Source organism: Bombina bombina, chromosome 5 (genome assembly GCF_027579735.1).
Source record: "Bombina bombina isolate aBomBom1 chromosome 5, aBomBom1.pri, whole genome shotgun sequence".
Taxonomy (NCBI): domain Eukaryota; kingdom Metazoa; phylum Chordata; class Amphibia; order Anura; family Bombinatoridae; genus Bombina; species Bombina bombina.
The window spans coordinates 848160057-848178345 of NC_069503.1; the positions used below are offsets into that span (position 1 = coordinate 848160057).

The window sequence follows — 18289 nt, forward strand, 5'->3', positions numbered from 1 at the left end:
TATATATATATATATATATATATATATATATATATATATATATATATATATATATATATATATATATATATATATATATATATATATATTATGTATGATCATCAATATATATATTAGCCATACACTAGTAAATGGTATACTAGTAACATCCGGGATATAGTTTACGTATATGAAGGATGTTATGATCTATAGATCTAATATAGCACTACATGTAAGAAATGCTCGCATCAATGGAGCTCAGGTCAGCTGTGCACACTATCACGCATATCCCCCAGTGATTAACACAGGTAGTTGGGTTGAGATCCACACACACCCAGTGTAAGTGGCAAATCAGAGTACAAGGTACGAACACAAGAGGTAGGGATTGGTTAATGATTCCACACACCCTCTTTTAGGGAGGTTTCTTTTATGCAGGATGTATGGTAATTGCGGCTATAAAAGCCGAGGAATGTTTGATGTAAAATATGCCTGATGAAATGGCCGTTCCATATGCTCACCCATACAAACTTTTGTATCACAGCCATTATTGTCATAAGAATAAAAGATTTTGTTTTTATCTGTTGGCTTGGATACTCATTTGGTGAGCCCAGCATTACCATACACCTGCAGTGGAGGAGTTCTGAGACCGGAGGGAGCCAGCTGGTTAGCTCTAATAGCCAGCCAGTGTCTACAAGCACATAGGTGTGCTCTAACAAATTGTGAGCACCCTGTGTGAAAAGTTTGGTGCTGATTTAATTTGCTATCACAGATACACACATTTGGGCGCTTTTGTATTTGCAGACTGAGAGTGAGTAGAGACCGGAGGGAGCCAGCTGGGTAGTTCTGATAGCCAGCCCGCAACTACAAGCACATAAGTGTGCTCATTCAAATTGTGAGTAGTTTGTGTTAAGACTTGTTGCATCATCAAATTACAGCTTGTTACAGATACACACATTTGGGCGCCTCTCTTGTGTTTTTATCCTTTTAGATCTACTACTACACAGTGGAGGAAGGGAGAGAGCAGCCTGAATATTCAGTGTACAAGCCTTAAAGTGTGAAACTAACTCTGCAATTTGGACTTTTAAATAAGACTTTGGGTACCCTTATCATAAATTGGACATATATCTTTTATTTTGGGAGAGATCGTATGTATTGAGCAACTATGTTCATATGTCTATTGTGATTTAGGGTTATATAGGTATCTGTATAAGGCTCACAGCGCCCTCTGGTGTATAGCTATTATTACACACCATCTTTTTTTGGATTAACATTAAGCAATTTGATAAATTCATGCAGAAGATAAGTGGGGCCATCCCAGACAAAGATAATATCCTCTATATAGCTGGACCAATGATATATTGAGTATAGTGTTTTAAGGTCTCATGAAACACAATGGTTTCCTCCCACCAGCCCAGATATATATTTGCGTACGTGGGGGCACATGATAAAAATTATATTAATATTACTGTGTTGGTTACGCAAAACTGGGGAATGTTAAATAAAGGGATTAACTATTTTTTAAAACATTAACATTTTTGGCGTTTACTATCCCTTTAATCAATCACAGAGATGAATTTAAAATGACATGAAACACTGAGATTATAATATAAAATGTTTAATCATGCATAGTAAAAAACATTTTGCCATGTACTTTATTTATGCAGTCCTAGTTTTACTTAATTTAAAAAGGGACAGTCTTGTCAGAATTAAACTTTCATGATACAGATATGGCATGCAATTTTAAACAACTTTCCAATGTAGTTTTATCATCAAATTTGCTTTGTTCTCTTGGTATTCTTTTATTTAAAGCTAAACCTTGATAGGCTCATATGCTAATTTCTAAGCCCTTGAAGACCAGCTCTTATCTCAGTGCATTGACAGTTTTTCACAGCTAGACTGTGCTAGTTCATGTGTGCCATATAGATAACATTGTGCTGACTCCGGTGGAGTTATTTATGACTCAGCACAGGTTTGTCTAAATGCAAGTCTGTCATAAGTGCTGAAATAAGGGGTCAGTCTGCAGAGGCATAGATACAAGGTAATCACAGAGGTAAAAAGTATACTAGTATAACCGTGTTGGCTATGCAAAACTGGGGAATGGGTAATAAAGGGATTATCTTCCTTTTTAAACAATAAAAAAGTAGACTGGAGTAGACTACTTTTACTTTAAAAAAGGAAATGCACACTTTGAAAAGAAAAAAAAGGAGTGGCTAATCTACCCTACATACAAAGAGAAAAAAAATTGATAATAAAAGAGTAAATAAGAAAGTTGTTTAATAAATTGCATGCTCTATCCGAATCATGAAAGAAAAAAAGTTTGGTTTCCGTATCCCTTCAAGGTTAGTATTTTCTTGGTAGTATGGCTTGAGCTGAACCTTAGATTTCATGATAGTGTCCACAAATAAAATCTATGGAGGTATAGGAAGCTGGATGATTGTACCACTATTAACAAATCTTAGGAAGGTGAAATGAATTGTATTATATAAGAAAAGCTTTCTAAATCCTGAAGTGAGAGTTTGAAAGTTTTCACATTTATTTTGCAACCTTGTAATAGATGCTTCTAATCCCTAATGTGCAGCAGGTTGGACTTACACGGCACACACCTCTTGCCTTTTGCATACAGTTTTTATCACTTGTGCTAGTCAATATTAGATAGTTCACTTTTCACCTTACGTCCAGTAAATGCAGCTCGGTGCAGAGGAGTGTCCCCAAGGTCATTTAGTACATTCACATCAGCGCCAGCCTAAAAATGCATGAGATGAAATTAAGGAAAACTAAACAAATGTTTGTTAAATGGGAAACAAGATATTAATAGAGGCTAAAATGTCCGCCTGGTCTCATTAACAGTGGCCGAGTCATACACAGTTACAATTCTAAGCACTACATCTCTTCCCTTTTCTTAATGGGCCATGAAACCCAAATGTTTCTCCTTTCATGAGAGCATAACATTTTAAATGAAAAGAAGAGAAAAAAAAAAAAGAAGAGAAAAAAAAAAAAACACAAAAAAAAAAAAGGATAAAAAAAATAATATAAAAAAAATAAGAGAAAAAAAAATGAGAAAAAAAAAATAAGAGAAAAAAAAAATAAGAGAAAAAAAAAAGGAGAAAAAAAAAGGAGAAAAAAAAAGGAGAAAAAAAAAGAAGAGAAAAAAAAAAAAGAGAAAAAAAAAAAAAGGAGAAAAAAAAGAAGAGAAAAAAAAGAAGAGAAAAAAAAAGGAGAAAAAAAAAAGAAGAGAAAAAAAAAAGAAGAGAAAAGGAGAAAAAAAAAGGAGAAAAAAAAAGGAGAAAAAAAAAGGAGAAAAAAAAGAAGAGAAAAAAAAAAAGAAGAGAAAAAAAAAAGGAGAAAAAAAAAAGGAGAAAAAAAAAGAAGAGAAAAAAAAGAAGAGGAAAAAAAAGAAGAGGAAAAAAGAGAAAAAGAAGAGAAAAAAGAGAAAAAGAAGAGAAGAGAGCGAGAAAAAAGAAGAGAGCGAGAAAAAAGAAGAGAGCGAGAAAAAAACATAATTTATGTAAGAACTTACCTGATAAATTCATTTCTTTCATATTAACAAGAGTCCATGAGCTAGTGACGTATGGGATATACATTCCTACCAGGAGGGGCAAAGTTTCCCAAACCTTAAAATGCCTATAAATACACCCCTCACCACACCCACAAATCAGTTTAACGAATAGCCAAGAAGTGGGGTGATAAGAAAAAAGTGCGAAGCATATAAAATAAGGAATTGGAATAATTGTGCTTTATACAAAAAAATCATAACCACCACAAAAAAGGGTGGGCCTCATGGACTCTTGTTAATATGAAAGAAATGAATTTATCAGGTAAGTTCTTACATAAATTATGTTTTCTTTCATGTAATTAACAAGAGTCCATGAGCTAGTGACGTATGGGATAATGAATACCCAAGATGTGGATCTTTCCACACAAGAGTCACTAGAGAGGGAGGGATAAAATAAAGACAGCCAATTCCTGCTGAAAATAATCCACACCCAAAATAAAGTTTAATGAAAAACATAAGCAGAAGATTCAAACCGAAACCACTGCCTGAAGTACCTTTCTACCAAAAACTGCTTCAGAAGAAGAGAATACATAAAAATGGTAGAATTTAGTAAAAGTATGCAAAGAGGACCAAGTCGCTGCTTTGCAAATCTGATCAACTGAAGCTTCATTCCTAAACGCCCAGGAAGTAGAAACTGACCTAGTAGAATGAGCTGTAATCCTCTGAGGCGGAGTCTTACCCGATTTAACATAGGCAAGATGAATTAAAGATTTCAACCAGGATGCCAAAGAAATGGCAGAAGCTTTCTGGCCTTTTCTAGAACCAGAAAAGATGACAAATAGACTAGAAGTCTTTCAGAAAGATTTAGTAGCTTCAACATAATATTTCAAAGCTCTAACAACATCCAAAGAATGTAACGATTTCTCCTTAGAATTCTTAGGATTAGGACATAATGAAGGAACCACGATTTCTCTACTAATGTTGTTGGAATTCACAATCTTAGGTAAAAATTGAAAAGAAGTTCGCAACACCGCCTTATCCTGATGAAAAATCAGAAAAGGAGACTCACAAGAAAGAGCAGATAATTCAGAAACTCTTCTGGCAGAAGAGATGGCCAAAAGGAACAAAACTTTCCAAGAAAGCAATTTAATGTCCAATGAATGCATAGGTTCAAACGGAGGAGCTTGAAGAGCTCCCAGAACCAAATTCAAACTCCATGGAGGAGAAATTGACTTAATGACAGGTTTTATACGAACCAAAGCTTGTACAAAACAATGAATATCAGGAAGAATAGCAATCTTTCTGTGAAAAAGAACAGAAAGAGCAGAGATTTGTCCTTTCAAGGAACTTGCGGACAAACCCTTATCTAAACCATCCTGAAGAAATTGTAATATTCTCGGAATTCTAAAAGAATACCAAGAAAAATGAGTAAGACACCAAGAAATATAAGTCTTCCAGACTCTATAATATATCTCTCTAGATACAGATTTACGAGCCTGTAACATAGTATCAATCACAGAGTCAGAGAAACCTCTTTGACTAAGAATCAAGCGTTCAATCTCCATACCTTTAAATTTAAGGATTTCAGATCCGGATGGAAAAAAGGACCTTGCGACAGAAGGTCTGGTCTTAACGGAAGAGTCCATGGTTGGCAAGATGCCATCCGGACAAGATCCGCATACCAAAACCTGTGAGGCCATGCCGGAGCTATTAGCAGAACAAACGAGCATTCCCTCAGAATCTTGGAGATTACTCTTGGAAGAAGAACTAGAGGCGGAAAGATATAGGCAGGATGATACTTCCAAGGAAGTGATAATGCATCCACTGCCTCCGCCTGAGGATCCCGGGATCTGGACAGATACCTGGGAAGTTTCTTGTTTAGATGAGAGGCCATCAGATCTATCTCTGGAAGCCCCCACATTTGAACAATCTGAAGAAATACCTCTGGGTGAAGAGACCATTCGCCCGGATGCAACGTTTGGCGACTGAGATAATCCGCTTCCCAATTGTCTACACCTGGGATATGAACCGCAGAGATTAGACAGGAGCTGGATTCCGCCCAAACCAAAATTCGAGATACTTCTTTCATAGCCAGAGGACTGTGAGTCCCTCCTTGATGATTGATGTATGCCACAGTTGTGACATTGTCTGTCTGAAAACAAATGAACGATTCTCTCTTCAGAAGAGGCCAAAACTGAAGAGCTCTGAAAATTGCACGGAGTTCCAAAATATTGATCAGTAATCTCACCTCCTGAGATTCCCAAACTCCCTGTGCCGTCAGAGATCCCCACACAGCTCCCCAACCTGTGAGACTTGCATCTGTTGAAATTACAGTCCAGGTCGGAAGAACAAAAGAAGCCCCCTGAATTAAACGATGGTGATCTGTCCACCACGTTAGAGAGTGTCGAACAATCGGTTTTAAAGATATTAATTGAGATATCTTCGTGTAATCCCTGCACCATTGGTTCAGCATACAGAGCTGAAGAGGTCGCATGTGAAAACGAGCAAAGGGGATCGCGTCCGATGCAGCAGTCATAAGACCTAGAATTTCCATGCATAAGGCTACCGAAGGGAATGATTGTGACTGAAGGTTTCGACAAGCTGTAATCAATTTTAGACGTCTCTTGTCTGTTAAAGACAGAGTCATGGACACTGAATCTATCTGGAAACCCAGAAAGGTTACCCTTGTTTGAGGAATCAACTTTTTGGTAAATTGATCCTCCAACCATGATCTTGAAGAAACAACACAAGTCGATTCGTATGAGACTCTGCTAAATGTAAAGACTGAGCAAGTACCAAGATATCGTCCAAATAAGGAAATACCACAATACCCTGTTCTCTGATTACAGACAGAAGGGCACCGAGAATCTTTGTGAAAATTCTTGGAGCTGTAGCAAGGCCAAACGGTAGAGCCACAAATTGGTAATGCTTGTCTAGAAAAGAGAATCTCAGGAACTGAAAATGATCTGGATGAATCGGAATATGCAGATATGCATCCTGTAAATCTATTGTGGACATATAATTCCCTTGCTGAACAAAAGGCAATATAGTCCTTACAGTTACCATCTTGAACGTTGGTATCCTTACATAACGATTCAATAATTTTAGATCCAGAACTGGTCTGAAGGAATTCTCCTTCTTTGGTACAATGAAGAGATTTGAATAAAACCCCATCCCCTGTTCCGGAACTGGAACTGGCATAATTACTCCAGCCAACTCTAGATCTGAAACACAATTCAGAAATGCTTGAGCTTTCACTGGATTTACTGGGACACGGGAAAGAAAAAATCTCTTTGCAGGAGGTCTCATCTTGAAACCAATTCTGTACCCTTCTGAAACAATGCTCTGAATCCAAAGATTGTGAACAGAATTGATCCAAATTTCTTTGAAAAAACGTAACCTGCCCCCTACCAGCTGAACTGGAATGAGGGCCGTACCTTCATGTGAACTTAGAAGCAGGCTTTGCCTTTCTAGCAGGCTTGGATTTATTCCAGACTGGAGATGGTTTCCAAACTGAAACTGCTCCTGAGGACGAAGGATCAGGCTTTTGTTCTTTGTTGAAACGAAAGGAACGAAAACGATTGTTAGCCCTGTTTTTACCTTTAGATTTTTTATCCTGTGGTAAAAAAGTTCCTTTCCCACCAGTAACAGTTGAAATAATAGAATCCAACTGAGAACCAAATAATTTGTTTCCCTGGAAAGAAATGGAAAGTAGAGTTGATTTAGAAGCCATATCAGCATTCCAAGTTTTAAGCCATAAAGCTCTTCTGGCTAAGATAGCTAGAGACATAAACCTAACATCAACTCTAATAATATCAAAAATGGCATCACAGATAAAATTATTAGCATGCTGAAGAAGAATAATAATATCATGAGAATCACGATTTGCTACTTGTTGCGCTAGGGTTTCCAACCAAAAAGTTGAAGCTGCAGCAACATCAGCCAATGATATAGCAGGTCTAAGAAGATTACCTGAACACAGATAAGCTTTTCTTAGAAAGGATTCAATTTTTCTATCTAAAGGATCCTTAAACGAGGTACCATCTGACGTAGGAATGGTAGTACGTTTAGCAAGGGTAGAAATAGCCCCATCAACTTTAGGGATTTTGTCCCAAAATTCTAACCTGTCAGGCGGAACAGGATATAATTGCTTAAAACGTTTAGAAGGAGTAAATGAATTACCCAATTTATCCCATTCTTTGGAAATCACTGCAGAAATAGCATTAGGAACAGGAAAAACTTCTGGAATAACCGCAGGAGCTTTAAAAACCTTATCCAAACGTATAGAATTAGTATCAAGAGGACTAGAATCCTCTATTTCTAAAGCAATTAGTACTTCTTTAAGTAAAGAGCGAATAAATTCCATCTTAAATAAATATGAAGATTTATCAGCATCAATCTCTGAGATAGAATCCTCTGAACCAGAAGAGTCCAAAGAATCAGAATGATGGTGTTCATTTAAAAATTCATCTGTAGAGAGAGAAGATTTAAAAGACATTTTACGTTTACTAGAAGGAGAAATAACAGACAAAGCCTTCTTTATGGATTCAGAAACAAAATCTCTTATGTTATCAGGAACATTCTGCACCTTAGATGTTGAGGGAACTGCAACAGGCAATGGTACATTACTAAAGGAAATATTATCTGCTTTAACAAGTTTGTCATGACAATTATTACAAACAACAGCTGGAGGAATAGCTACCAAAAATTTACAGCAGATACACTTAGCTTTGGTAGATCCAGCAGGCAGTGATTTTCCTGTAGTATCTTCTGGCTCAGATGCAACGTGAGACATCTTGCAATATGTAAGAGAAAAAACAACATATAAAGCAAAATAGATCAAATTCCTTATAAGACAGTTTCAGGAATGGGAAAGAATGCCAAATATCAAGCTTCTAGCAACCAGAAGCAAATGAAAAATGAGACTGAAATAATGTGGAGACAAAAGCGACGCCCATATTTTTTAGCGCCAAATAAGACGCCCACATTATTTGGCGCCTAAATGCTTTTGGCGCCAAAAATGACGCCACATCCGGAACGCCGACATCTTTGGCGCAAAATAACGTCAAAAAATGACGTAACTTCCGGCGACACGTATGACGCCGGAAACGGAAAAGAATTTTTGCGCCAAAAAAGTCCGCGCCAAGAATGACGCAATAAAATGAAGCATTTTCAGCCCCCGCGAGCCTAACAGCCCACAGGGAAAAAAGTCAAATTTTTGAGGTAAGAAAAATATGATAATTCAATGCATAATCCCAAATATGAAACTGACTGTCTGAAAATAAGGAAAGTTGAACATTCTGAGTCAAGGCAAATAAATGTTTGAATACATATATTTAGAACTTTATAAATAAAGTGCCCAACCATAGCTTAGAGTGTCACAGAAAATAAGACTTACTTACCCCAGGACACTCATCTACATGTTTGTAGAAAGCCAAACCAGTACTGAAACGAGAATCAGTAGAGGTAATGGTAAATATAAGAGTATATCGTCGATCTGAAAAGGGAGGTAAGAGATGAATCTCTACGACCGATAACAGAGAACCTTATGAAATAGACCCCGTAGAAGGAGATCACTGCATTCAATAGGCAATACTCTCTTCACATCCCTCTGACATTCACTGCACGCTGAGAGGAAAACCGGGCTCCAACTTGCTGCGGAGCGCATATCAACGTAGAATCTAGCACAAACTTACTTCACCACCTCCCTTGGAGGCAAAGTTTGTAAAACTGATTTGTGGGTGTGGTGAGGGGTGTATTTATAGGCATTTTAAGGTTTGGGAAACTTTGCCCCTCCTGGTAGGAATGTATATCCCATACGTCACTAGCTCATGGACTCTTGCTAATTACATGAAAGAAACAGAATTTATGCTTACCTGATAAATTACTTTCTCCAACGGTGTGTCCGGTCCACGGCGTCATCCATAACTTGTGGGAATATTCTCTTCCCCAACAGGAAATGGCAAAGAGCACAGCAAAAGCTGTCCATATAGTCCCTCCTAGGCTCCGCCCACCCCAGTCATTCGACCGACGGACAGGAGAAAAAACAGGAGAAACCATAAGGTGTCGTGGTGACTGTAGTTAAAGAAAGAAATTCATCAAACCTGATTAAAAAACCAGGGCGGGCCGTGGACCGGACACACCGTTGGAGAAAGTAATTTATCAGGTAAGCATAAATTCTGTTTTCTCCAACATTGGTGTGTCCGGTCCACGGCGTCATCCATAACTTGTGGGAACCAATACCAAAGCTTTAGGACACGGATGAAGGGAGGGAGCCAATCAGGTTACCTAAACAGAAGGCACCACGGCTTGCAAAACCTTTCTCCCAAAAATAGCCTCCGAAGAAGCAAAAGTATCAAATTTGTAGATTTTGGCAAAAGTGTGCAGGGAAGACCAAGTCGCTGCCTTACATATCTGATCAACAGAAGCCTCGTTCTTGAAGGCCCATGTGGAAGCCACAGCCCTAGTAGAGTGATCTGTGATGCGTTCAGGAGGCTGCCGTCCGGCAGTCTCTTAAGCCAATCGGATGATGCTTTTTAGCCAAAAGGAAAGAGAGGTAGCAGTAGCTTTTTGACCTCTCCTCTTGCCAGAATAAACGACAAACAGAGAAGACGTTTGTCTGAAATCCTTTGTTGCTTCTAAACAGAACTTTAAAGCATGAACTACATCTAAATTGTGTAACAAACGTTACTTCTTTGAAACTGGATTCGGACACAAAGAAGGCACCACTATTTCCTGGTTAATATTCTTGTTGGAAACAACCTTTGGAAGGAAACCAGGTTTAGTACGCAAAACAACCTTATCTGAATGGAACACCAGATAGGGCAGATTACACTGCAAAGCTGATAACTCAGAAACTCTTCTATCAGAAGAAATAGCAACCAAAAACCGAACTTTCCAAGATAACATCTTGATATCTATGGAATGTAGAGGTTCAAACGGAACCCCTTGAAGAACTGAAAGAACTAAATTCAGACTCTAGGGAGGAGTCAAAGGTCTATAAACAGGCTTGATCCTGACCAAAGCCTGAACAAAAGCTTGAACATCAGGCACAGCTGCCAGTCGTTTGTGTAACAAGACAGATAAAGCAGAAATCTGTCCCTTTAGAGAACTCGCTGATAATCCCTTATCCAAACCTTCTTGTAGAAAGGAAAGGATCCTAGGAATTTTGATCTTACTCCATGAGAATCCCTTGGATTCACACCAACAGATATATCTTTTCCATATTTTATGGTAAATTTTTCTAGTTACAGGTTTTCTGGCATGTACCAGAGTATCTATTACAGAATCCGAAAACCCACGCTTAGATAAAATCAAGCGTTCAATTTCCAAGCCGTTAGCTGGAGGGAAACTAGATTTGGATGTTCGAATGGACCTTGTACTAGAAGATCCTGTCTCAAAGGTAGCTTCCATGGTGGAACCGATGACATATTCACCAGGTCTGTATACCAAGTCCTGCGTGGCCACGCAGGAGCTATCAAGATCACCGAGGCCCTCTCCTGCTTGATCCTGGCTACCAGCCTGGGAATGAGAGGAAACGGTGGAAACACATAAGCTAGGTTGAAGGTCCAAGGCGCTATTAATGCATCCACTAGAGTCGCCTTGGGATCCCTGGATCTGGACCCGTAGCAAGGAACCTTTAAGTTCTGACGAGACGCCATCAGATCCATGTCTGGAATGCCCCATAATTGAGTCAACTGGGCAAATATCTCCGGGTGGAGTTCCCACTCCCCCGGATGGAATGTCTGACGACTCAGATAATACGCCTCCCAGTTTTCCACTCCTGGGATGTGGATCGCAGATAGGTGGCAGGAGTGATCCTCCGCCCATTTTATGATTTTGGTCAATTCTCTCATCGCCAGGGAACTCCTTGTTACCCCCTGATGGTTGATGTAAGCAACAGTTGTCATGTTGTCTGATTGGAATCTTATGAATCTGGCCTTTGCTAGTTGAGGCCAAGCCCTGAGAGTATTGAATATCGCTCTCAGTTCCAGAATGTTTATCGGGAGAAGAGACTCTTCCCGAGACTATAGCCCCTGAGCTTTCAGGGAGTCCCAGACCGCGCCCCAGCCCACTAGACTGGCGTCGGTCGTCACGATGGCCCACTCTGGTCTGCGGAAGCTCATTCCCTGGGACAGGTGATCCTGGGTTAGCCACCAACGGAGTGAGTCTCTGGTCTTCTGATCTACTTGAATCACTGGAGACAAGTCTGTATAGTCCCCATTCCACTGTTTCAGCATGCACAGTTGTAATGGTCTTAGATGAATTCGCGCAAAAGGAACTATGTCCATTGCTGCAACCATAAACCCTACTACTTCCATGCACTGAGCTATGGAAGGTCGTGGAACAGAGTGAAGAACTTGACAAGCGTTTAGAAGTTTTGACTTTCTGACATCTGTCAGGAAAATCTTCATTTCTAAAGAATCTATTATTGTCCCCAAGAAAGGAACTCTTGTCAACGGAGACAGGGAACTTTTTTCTATGTTCACTTTCCATCCGTGAGATCTGAGAAAGGCCAGAACGATGTCTGTGTGAGCCTTTGCCTTTGAAAGAGACAACGCTTGTATCAGAATGTCATCCAAGTAAGGTGCCACTGCAATGCCCCTTGGTCTTAGAACCGCTAGAAGGGACCCGAGTACCTTAGTGAAAATCCTTGGAGCAGTGGCTAGCCCGAATGGGAGAGCCACAAACTGGTAATGTTTGTCCAGAAATGCGAACCTTAGGAACTGATGATGATCTTTGTGGATAGGAATATGTAGATACGCATCCTTTAGATCCACGGTAGTCATAAATTGACCCTCCTGGATTGTAGGTAAAATAGTTCGAATAGTTTCCATTTTGAACGATGGCACTCTGAGAAATTTGTTTAGGATCTTTAAATCCAGAATTGGTCTGAAAATTCCCTCTTTTTTGGGAACTACAAACAGATTTGAGTAAAAACCCATTCCTTGTTCCACGGTTGGAACTGGGTGTATCACTCCCATTTTTAACAGGTCTTCTACACAATGTAAGAATGCCTGTCTCTTTATTTGGTTTGAAGATAAGTGAGACATGTGGAACCTTCCCGTTGGAAGTAGTTCCTTGAATTCCAGAAGATAACCCTGAGAAACTATTTCTAGTGCCCAAGCCTGAGCAAAGAGAGAGGGTCTGCCCCCTACTAGATCCGGTCCCGGATCGGGGGCTACTCCTTCATGCTGTTTTGGTAGCAGCAGCAGGCTTCTTGGCCTGCTTACCCTTGTTCCAGCCTTGCATCGGTTTCCAAGCTGGTTTGGTCTGTGAAGCATTACCCTCTTGTCTAGAGGCTGCAGAGTTGGAGGCCGGTCCGTTCCTGAAATTGCGAAAGTAACAAAATTTAGACTTATTCTTGGCCTTGAAAGGCCTATCTTGTGGAAGGGTGTGGCCCTTACCCCCAGTGATGTCTGAGATAATCTCTTTCAATTCTGGCCCAAAAAGGGTTTTACCCTTGAAAGGGATATTAAGCAATTTTGTCTTGGAAGATACATCCGCTGACCAAGACTTTAGCCAGAGTGCTCTGCGCGCCACAATTGCAAACCCTGAATTTTTCGCCGCTAATCTTGCTAATTGGAAAGCAGCATCTAAAATAAAGGAATTAGCTAACTTAAGTGTGTGAATTCTGTCCATAACCTCCTCATACGGAGTCTCTCTACTGAGCGACTTTTCTAGTTCCTCGAACCAGAACCACGCTGCTGTAGTGACAGGAATAATGCACGAAATAGGTTGCAGGAGGTAACCTTGCTGTACAAAAATCTTTTTAAGCAAACCCTCCAATTTTTTATCCATAGGATCTTTGAAAGCGCAATTATCCTCGATAGGAATAGTAGTGCGCTTGGCTAGTGTAGAAACTGCCCCCTCGACCTTAGGGACTGTCTGCCATAAGTCCTTTCTGGGGTCAACCATAGGAAATAATTTCTTAAATATAGGAGGGGGGACAAAAAGGTATGCCGGGTTTCTCCCACTCCTTATTCACTATGTCCGCCACCCGCTTGGGTATAGGAAAAGCGTTGGGGTGCACCGGAACCTCTAGGAACTTGTCCATCTTGCACAATTTTTCTGGAATGACCAGGTTGTCACAATCATCCAGAGTAGATAGCACCTCCTTAAGCAGTGCGCGGAGATGCTCTAATTTAAATTTAAATGTCACAACATCAGGTTCTGCTTGTTGAGAAATTCTACCTGAATCAGAAATTTCCCCATCTGACAAAACCTCCCTCATGGCCACTTCAGATTGGTGTGAGGGTATGACAGAGCAATTATCATCAGCGCCCTCCTGCTCTACAGTGTTTAAAACAGAGCAATCGCGCTTTCTCTGAAATACAGGGATTTTGGATAAAATATTTGCTATGGAGTTATCCATTACTGCCGTCAATTGTTGCATAGTAACAAGCATTGGCGCGCTAGAAGTACTAGGGGTCTCCTGCGTGGGCAAAACTGGTGTAGACACAGAAGGAGATGATGTAGAACTATGTCTACACCCTTCAACTGATGAATCATCTTGGGCAACTTTATTATCTGTGGTAGTACTGTCCTTACTTTGTTTGGACGCTATGGCACAATTATCACACAATTTTGAAGGGGGAGACACATTGGCTTCCATACATACAGAACATAGTTTATCTGAAGGCACAGACATGTTAAACAGGCTTAAACTTGTCAATAAAGTACAAAAACCGTTTTAAAACAAAACCGTTACTGTCTCTTTAAATTTTAAACAGGGTACACTTTATTACTGAATATGTGAAAAACTATGAAGGAATTGTTCAAATTTAACCAAATTTTCACCACAGTGTCTTAAAGCATTCAAAGCATTGCACCCCAAATTTTAACCCTTAAAATGAGGAAACCGGAGCCGGGTACAGTTTTAACCCCTCTACAGTCCCAGCTACAGCCTTTGCTGCGACTTTACCAAACCCAGGGGTGTATACGATACCAAATGAAGCCTTCTAGGAACCTTTTCAACTACTTTCAGACCCACACACATGCAGCTGCATGTCCTGCTCTCAAAAGTAACTGCGCAGTAATGGCGCGAAAATGAGGCTCTGCCTACTACAGAGAAGGCCCTTCCTGACTGGGAAGGTGTCTAAACCAGTGCCTGACATAAAAAAAGTTCCCCAAAGTTTATAAAGTGTGAATTTCAACATAAAGCTGTATAAAATGCCCAAATAAAGCAATCGATCTAGCCCATAAAAGTGTCTACCAGTTTTATAGCCCATATTAAGCCCTTTATTCTGTTTGAGACTAAGAAAATGGCTTACCGGTCCCCATGAGGGGAAAGGACAGCCTTCCAGCATTACACAGTCTTGTTAGAAATATGGCTAGTCATACCTTAAGCAGAAAAGTCTGCCAACTGTTTCCCCCAACTGAAGTTATCTCATCTCAACAGTCCTATGTGGAAAAAGCAAACGATTTTAGTTACTGCTGCTAAAATCATATTCCTCTCACAAACAGAACTCTTCATCTTTTTCTGTTTCAGAGTAAATAGTACATACCAGCACTATTTTAAAATAACAAACTCTTGATAGTAGAATAAAAAACTACAACTAATCACCACATACTCTTCACCATCTCCGTGGAGATGCTGCTTGTTCAGCAGCAAAGAGAATGACTGGGGTGGGAGGAGCCTAGGAGGGACTATATGGACAGCTTTTGCTGTGCTCTTTGCCATTTCCTGTTGGGGAAAAGAATATTCCCACAAGTTATGGATGACGCCGTGGACCGGACACACCAATGTTGGAGAAAAGAAGAGAGAAAAAAAAAAAGAGAGCGAGCGAGAAAAAAGGAGAGAGCGAGCGAGAAAAAAGGAGAGAGCGAGCGAGAAAAAAGGAGAGAGCGAGCGAGAAAAAAGGAGAGAGCGAGCGAGAAAAAAGGAGAGAGCGAGCGAGAAAAAAGGAGAGAGCGAGCGAGAAAAAAAGGAGAGAGCGAGCGAGAAAAAAAGGAGAGAGCGAGCGAGAAAAAAAGGAGAGAGCGAGCGAGAAAAAAAAGGAGAGAGCGAGCGAGAAAAAAAGGAGAGAGCGAGCGAGAAAAAAAGGAGAGAGCGAGCGAGAAAAAAGGAGAGAGCGAGCGAGAAAAAAGGAGAGAGCGAGCGAGAAAAAAGGAGAGAGCGAGCGAGAAAAAAGGAGAGAGCGAGCGAGAAAAAAGGAGAGAGCGAGCGAGAAAAAAAGGAGAGAGCGAGCGAGAAAAAAAGGAGAGAGCGAGCGAGAAAAAAAGGAGAGAGCGAGCGAGAAAAAAAGGAGAGAGCGAGCGAGAAAAAAGGAGAGAGAGCGCAAGAAAAAGAAGAGAGCACAAGAAAAAGAAGAGAGCACAAGAAAAAGAAGAGAGCACAAGAAAAAGAAGAGAGCACAAGAAAAAGAAGAGAGCACAAGAAAAAGAAGAGAGCGAGAAAAAGAAAAAAAAATGGAGAAAGAAACTTAGAAACTTTGTGGTTTCATTTACTATTTTAAAGTGGCATTTGTATCCAGTTATTTTTTTATAGAAATAAAATGTGTGAAATCATAATCCATAGCACAAGAAATATTTCCATCAAAGAAGTAAGCTGCATTTGAGATAGAGAAAATTATATATATATATATATATAAATAAAACAGAGAGATAGCACTGCAAACTATTCTGGGGCTATACAGTTGTTTTTATGAATTAAAGAGACATTAAACACTTTGACATGGTAATCTAAAATTATAAATTGTGTGTATATATAGTATGATCTCTGATGAAGCGCATGTGAGCATGCGCGAAAACGCGTCAGTTCTAGCACCCCTTGCATACCAGTGTTAGTGCTACACACTCCTTGTTTGAATAAACCACTTGGCATTTGAGTTTTCCGGCTCCTCGTTTTTCTTCATGTGTGTATGTATGTATGTGTGTATGTATGTATGTATGTATGTATGTATGTATGTATGTATGTATGTATGTATGTATGTATGTATGTATGTATGTATGTATGTATGTATGTATGTATTTTTTTTTCCATTCATTCATTCAATGTCCGGTGTGTGCACTCTCACCGTCTATCAACAAACGCCAGGGTGCTATAAAAATGCTGAATAATTTCAAAAATTAAGCACTCACTGGACTTCAGCCGTCTGTGATATAACAAGCTCTTTATTGATGTGACGTTTCGGGACACAAAAACAGTCCCTTCCTCTGACAAACAGTGTAAAGTGACAAACTTATAAAGGTGAATAAAACCCTCCCCTACATTCTCAGCCAATCCTGGCTGTCTGCGTGTTTAGACAGGAGAAACAAAACTCCTGATAGGTTAATAGCATGTGTGACTAGACATACCCCAGTGTAAATGTGAACACTCAAATTATGTGTATATAAGCATCCTAGGCCTGCAAATAGTCATTGAGTCAACGACCCTATATGTATACATAAATAGATGTACGATTACTGCAACAACACAAAGCTTATAACAGTTTAAAGCCGAAATGAAAATTGGGCCAATCACGTACATTAGTGAGGGCCACACACCCTGGTCATCCAATCAGCACAACTGTGTACCGAGTCCTGACTTGACAAACCACGCCCACCGTTTATGATTGGATACCAGATTTCATGTGTGTGTAACAAATACATCGCTATACTTGTCAATGTCAAAAACTCGCACCCATCTGAGTGTATGCCGCCACCAAATCTTCACCTTCCTACCAGATCCTGTCCAGCTTGACTCACTGCCTCTCTACTACCCTCGATCGTATTACAAAAAACATAAATGAAATGGAATAAAATAAACGCTCCTATCTTATGTATAGCCAACATGTGTGCAGCATATCGATCCGTGTCCACTCTGTCATCGCATCAAGTTGTGCTGTTGTGTTCAGCACAACTTGATGCAATGACACAGAAATTCAGAGAAAGGGGTTACAATAAAAATGTACTAACAGAGATGCGCACACTGGCAACTGCTCCAATAGAGAAGAATGCTCTGAAAGATCAGCAAACAGATGACCTTCATGACCACTTACACACCTGACAAGAATTTGATTGTCAAAAAATTAAAAGAGTGGAAACTATTGGAATCAGACCGTACATTACCCTTTGGAAACTGGAAGGCGCCACGTACTGGATATAGGAGGGGTCGTAGCCTTAGAGATTTATTGATGAAAACAGACCTAATGGACCCTACACAAGAAACCTGGCTTAAGAAGAAGAAAGGCTGTTACAAGTGCTTAAGTTGTGTTACTTGTAATGCGATGACTGCAGGCACACACTTCCACCATCCAGAACGTAGAAAGAAATATGGAATAAAGTTTTTTCTGACCTGCACTACAACGCATATCATATACCTATTGAACTGCCCTTGCGGGAAATACTACACCAGGAAGACCATCGATGACGCAAGAACTAGGATGGCAAACCATCGTTCAAGCATTAGAACAGTCATCAATAATGGTAAATCAGACCAACCAGTGGATCGTCACTTCCTGGAGGCAGGGCACACCGTGCAAGACTTAAGATTCAGGATTATTGACCACGTTCCCAGATTGAACAGAGGAGGGGATAGAGCTACAATCCTCTTGCGAAAGGAAGCTAGATGAATTTTTGAACTCGGAACATTACATCCAAGGGGACTCAATGTTCATACAGGATGGCAATGAGGGTCCACGTTCCAACAAAGGTGGTTTGATATTATGGTTTTTACCATTCTTTACCTTGGTGATGAGAGTCCACACTCCATTGTTCCATGTTTAGCCTTCTCTCCTTTGGAGCAGGGGCAAAACTACAGGGGGTGCAGAGGTAGCCGGTGCGACTGGGCTCCTGAGGGTGGGGGCCCAGCTTAAATTTTTTTTTTTTTTTTTT

General features: G+C 40.0%; 1 protein-coding gene across 1 annotated transcript in view; it reads right to left on the reverse strand.

Moving 5' to 3' along the window:
* Positions 1-18289, reverse strand: part of OSBPL1A (oxysterol binding protein like 1A) — a 702947-nt gene that overhangs the window by 635480 nt on the left and 49178 nt on the right. The window contains 1 exon segment of the mRNA XM_053714984.1: positions 2648-2722. Coding sequence (XP_053570959.1) covers positions 2648-2722 — 75 coding nt within the window.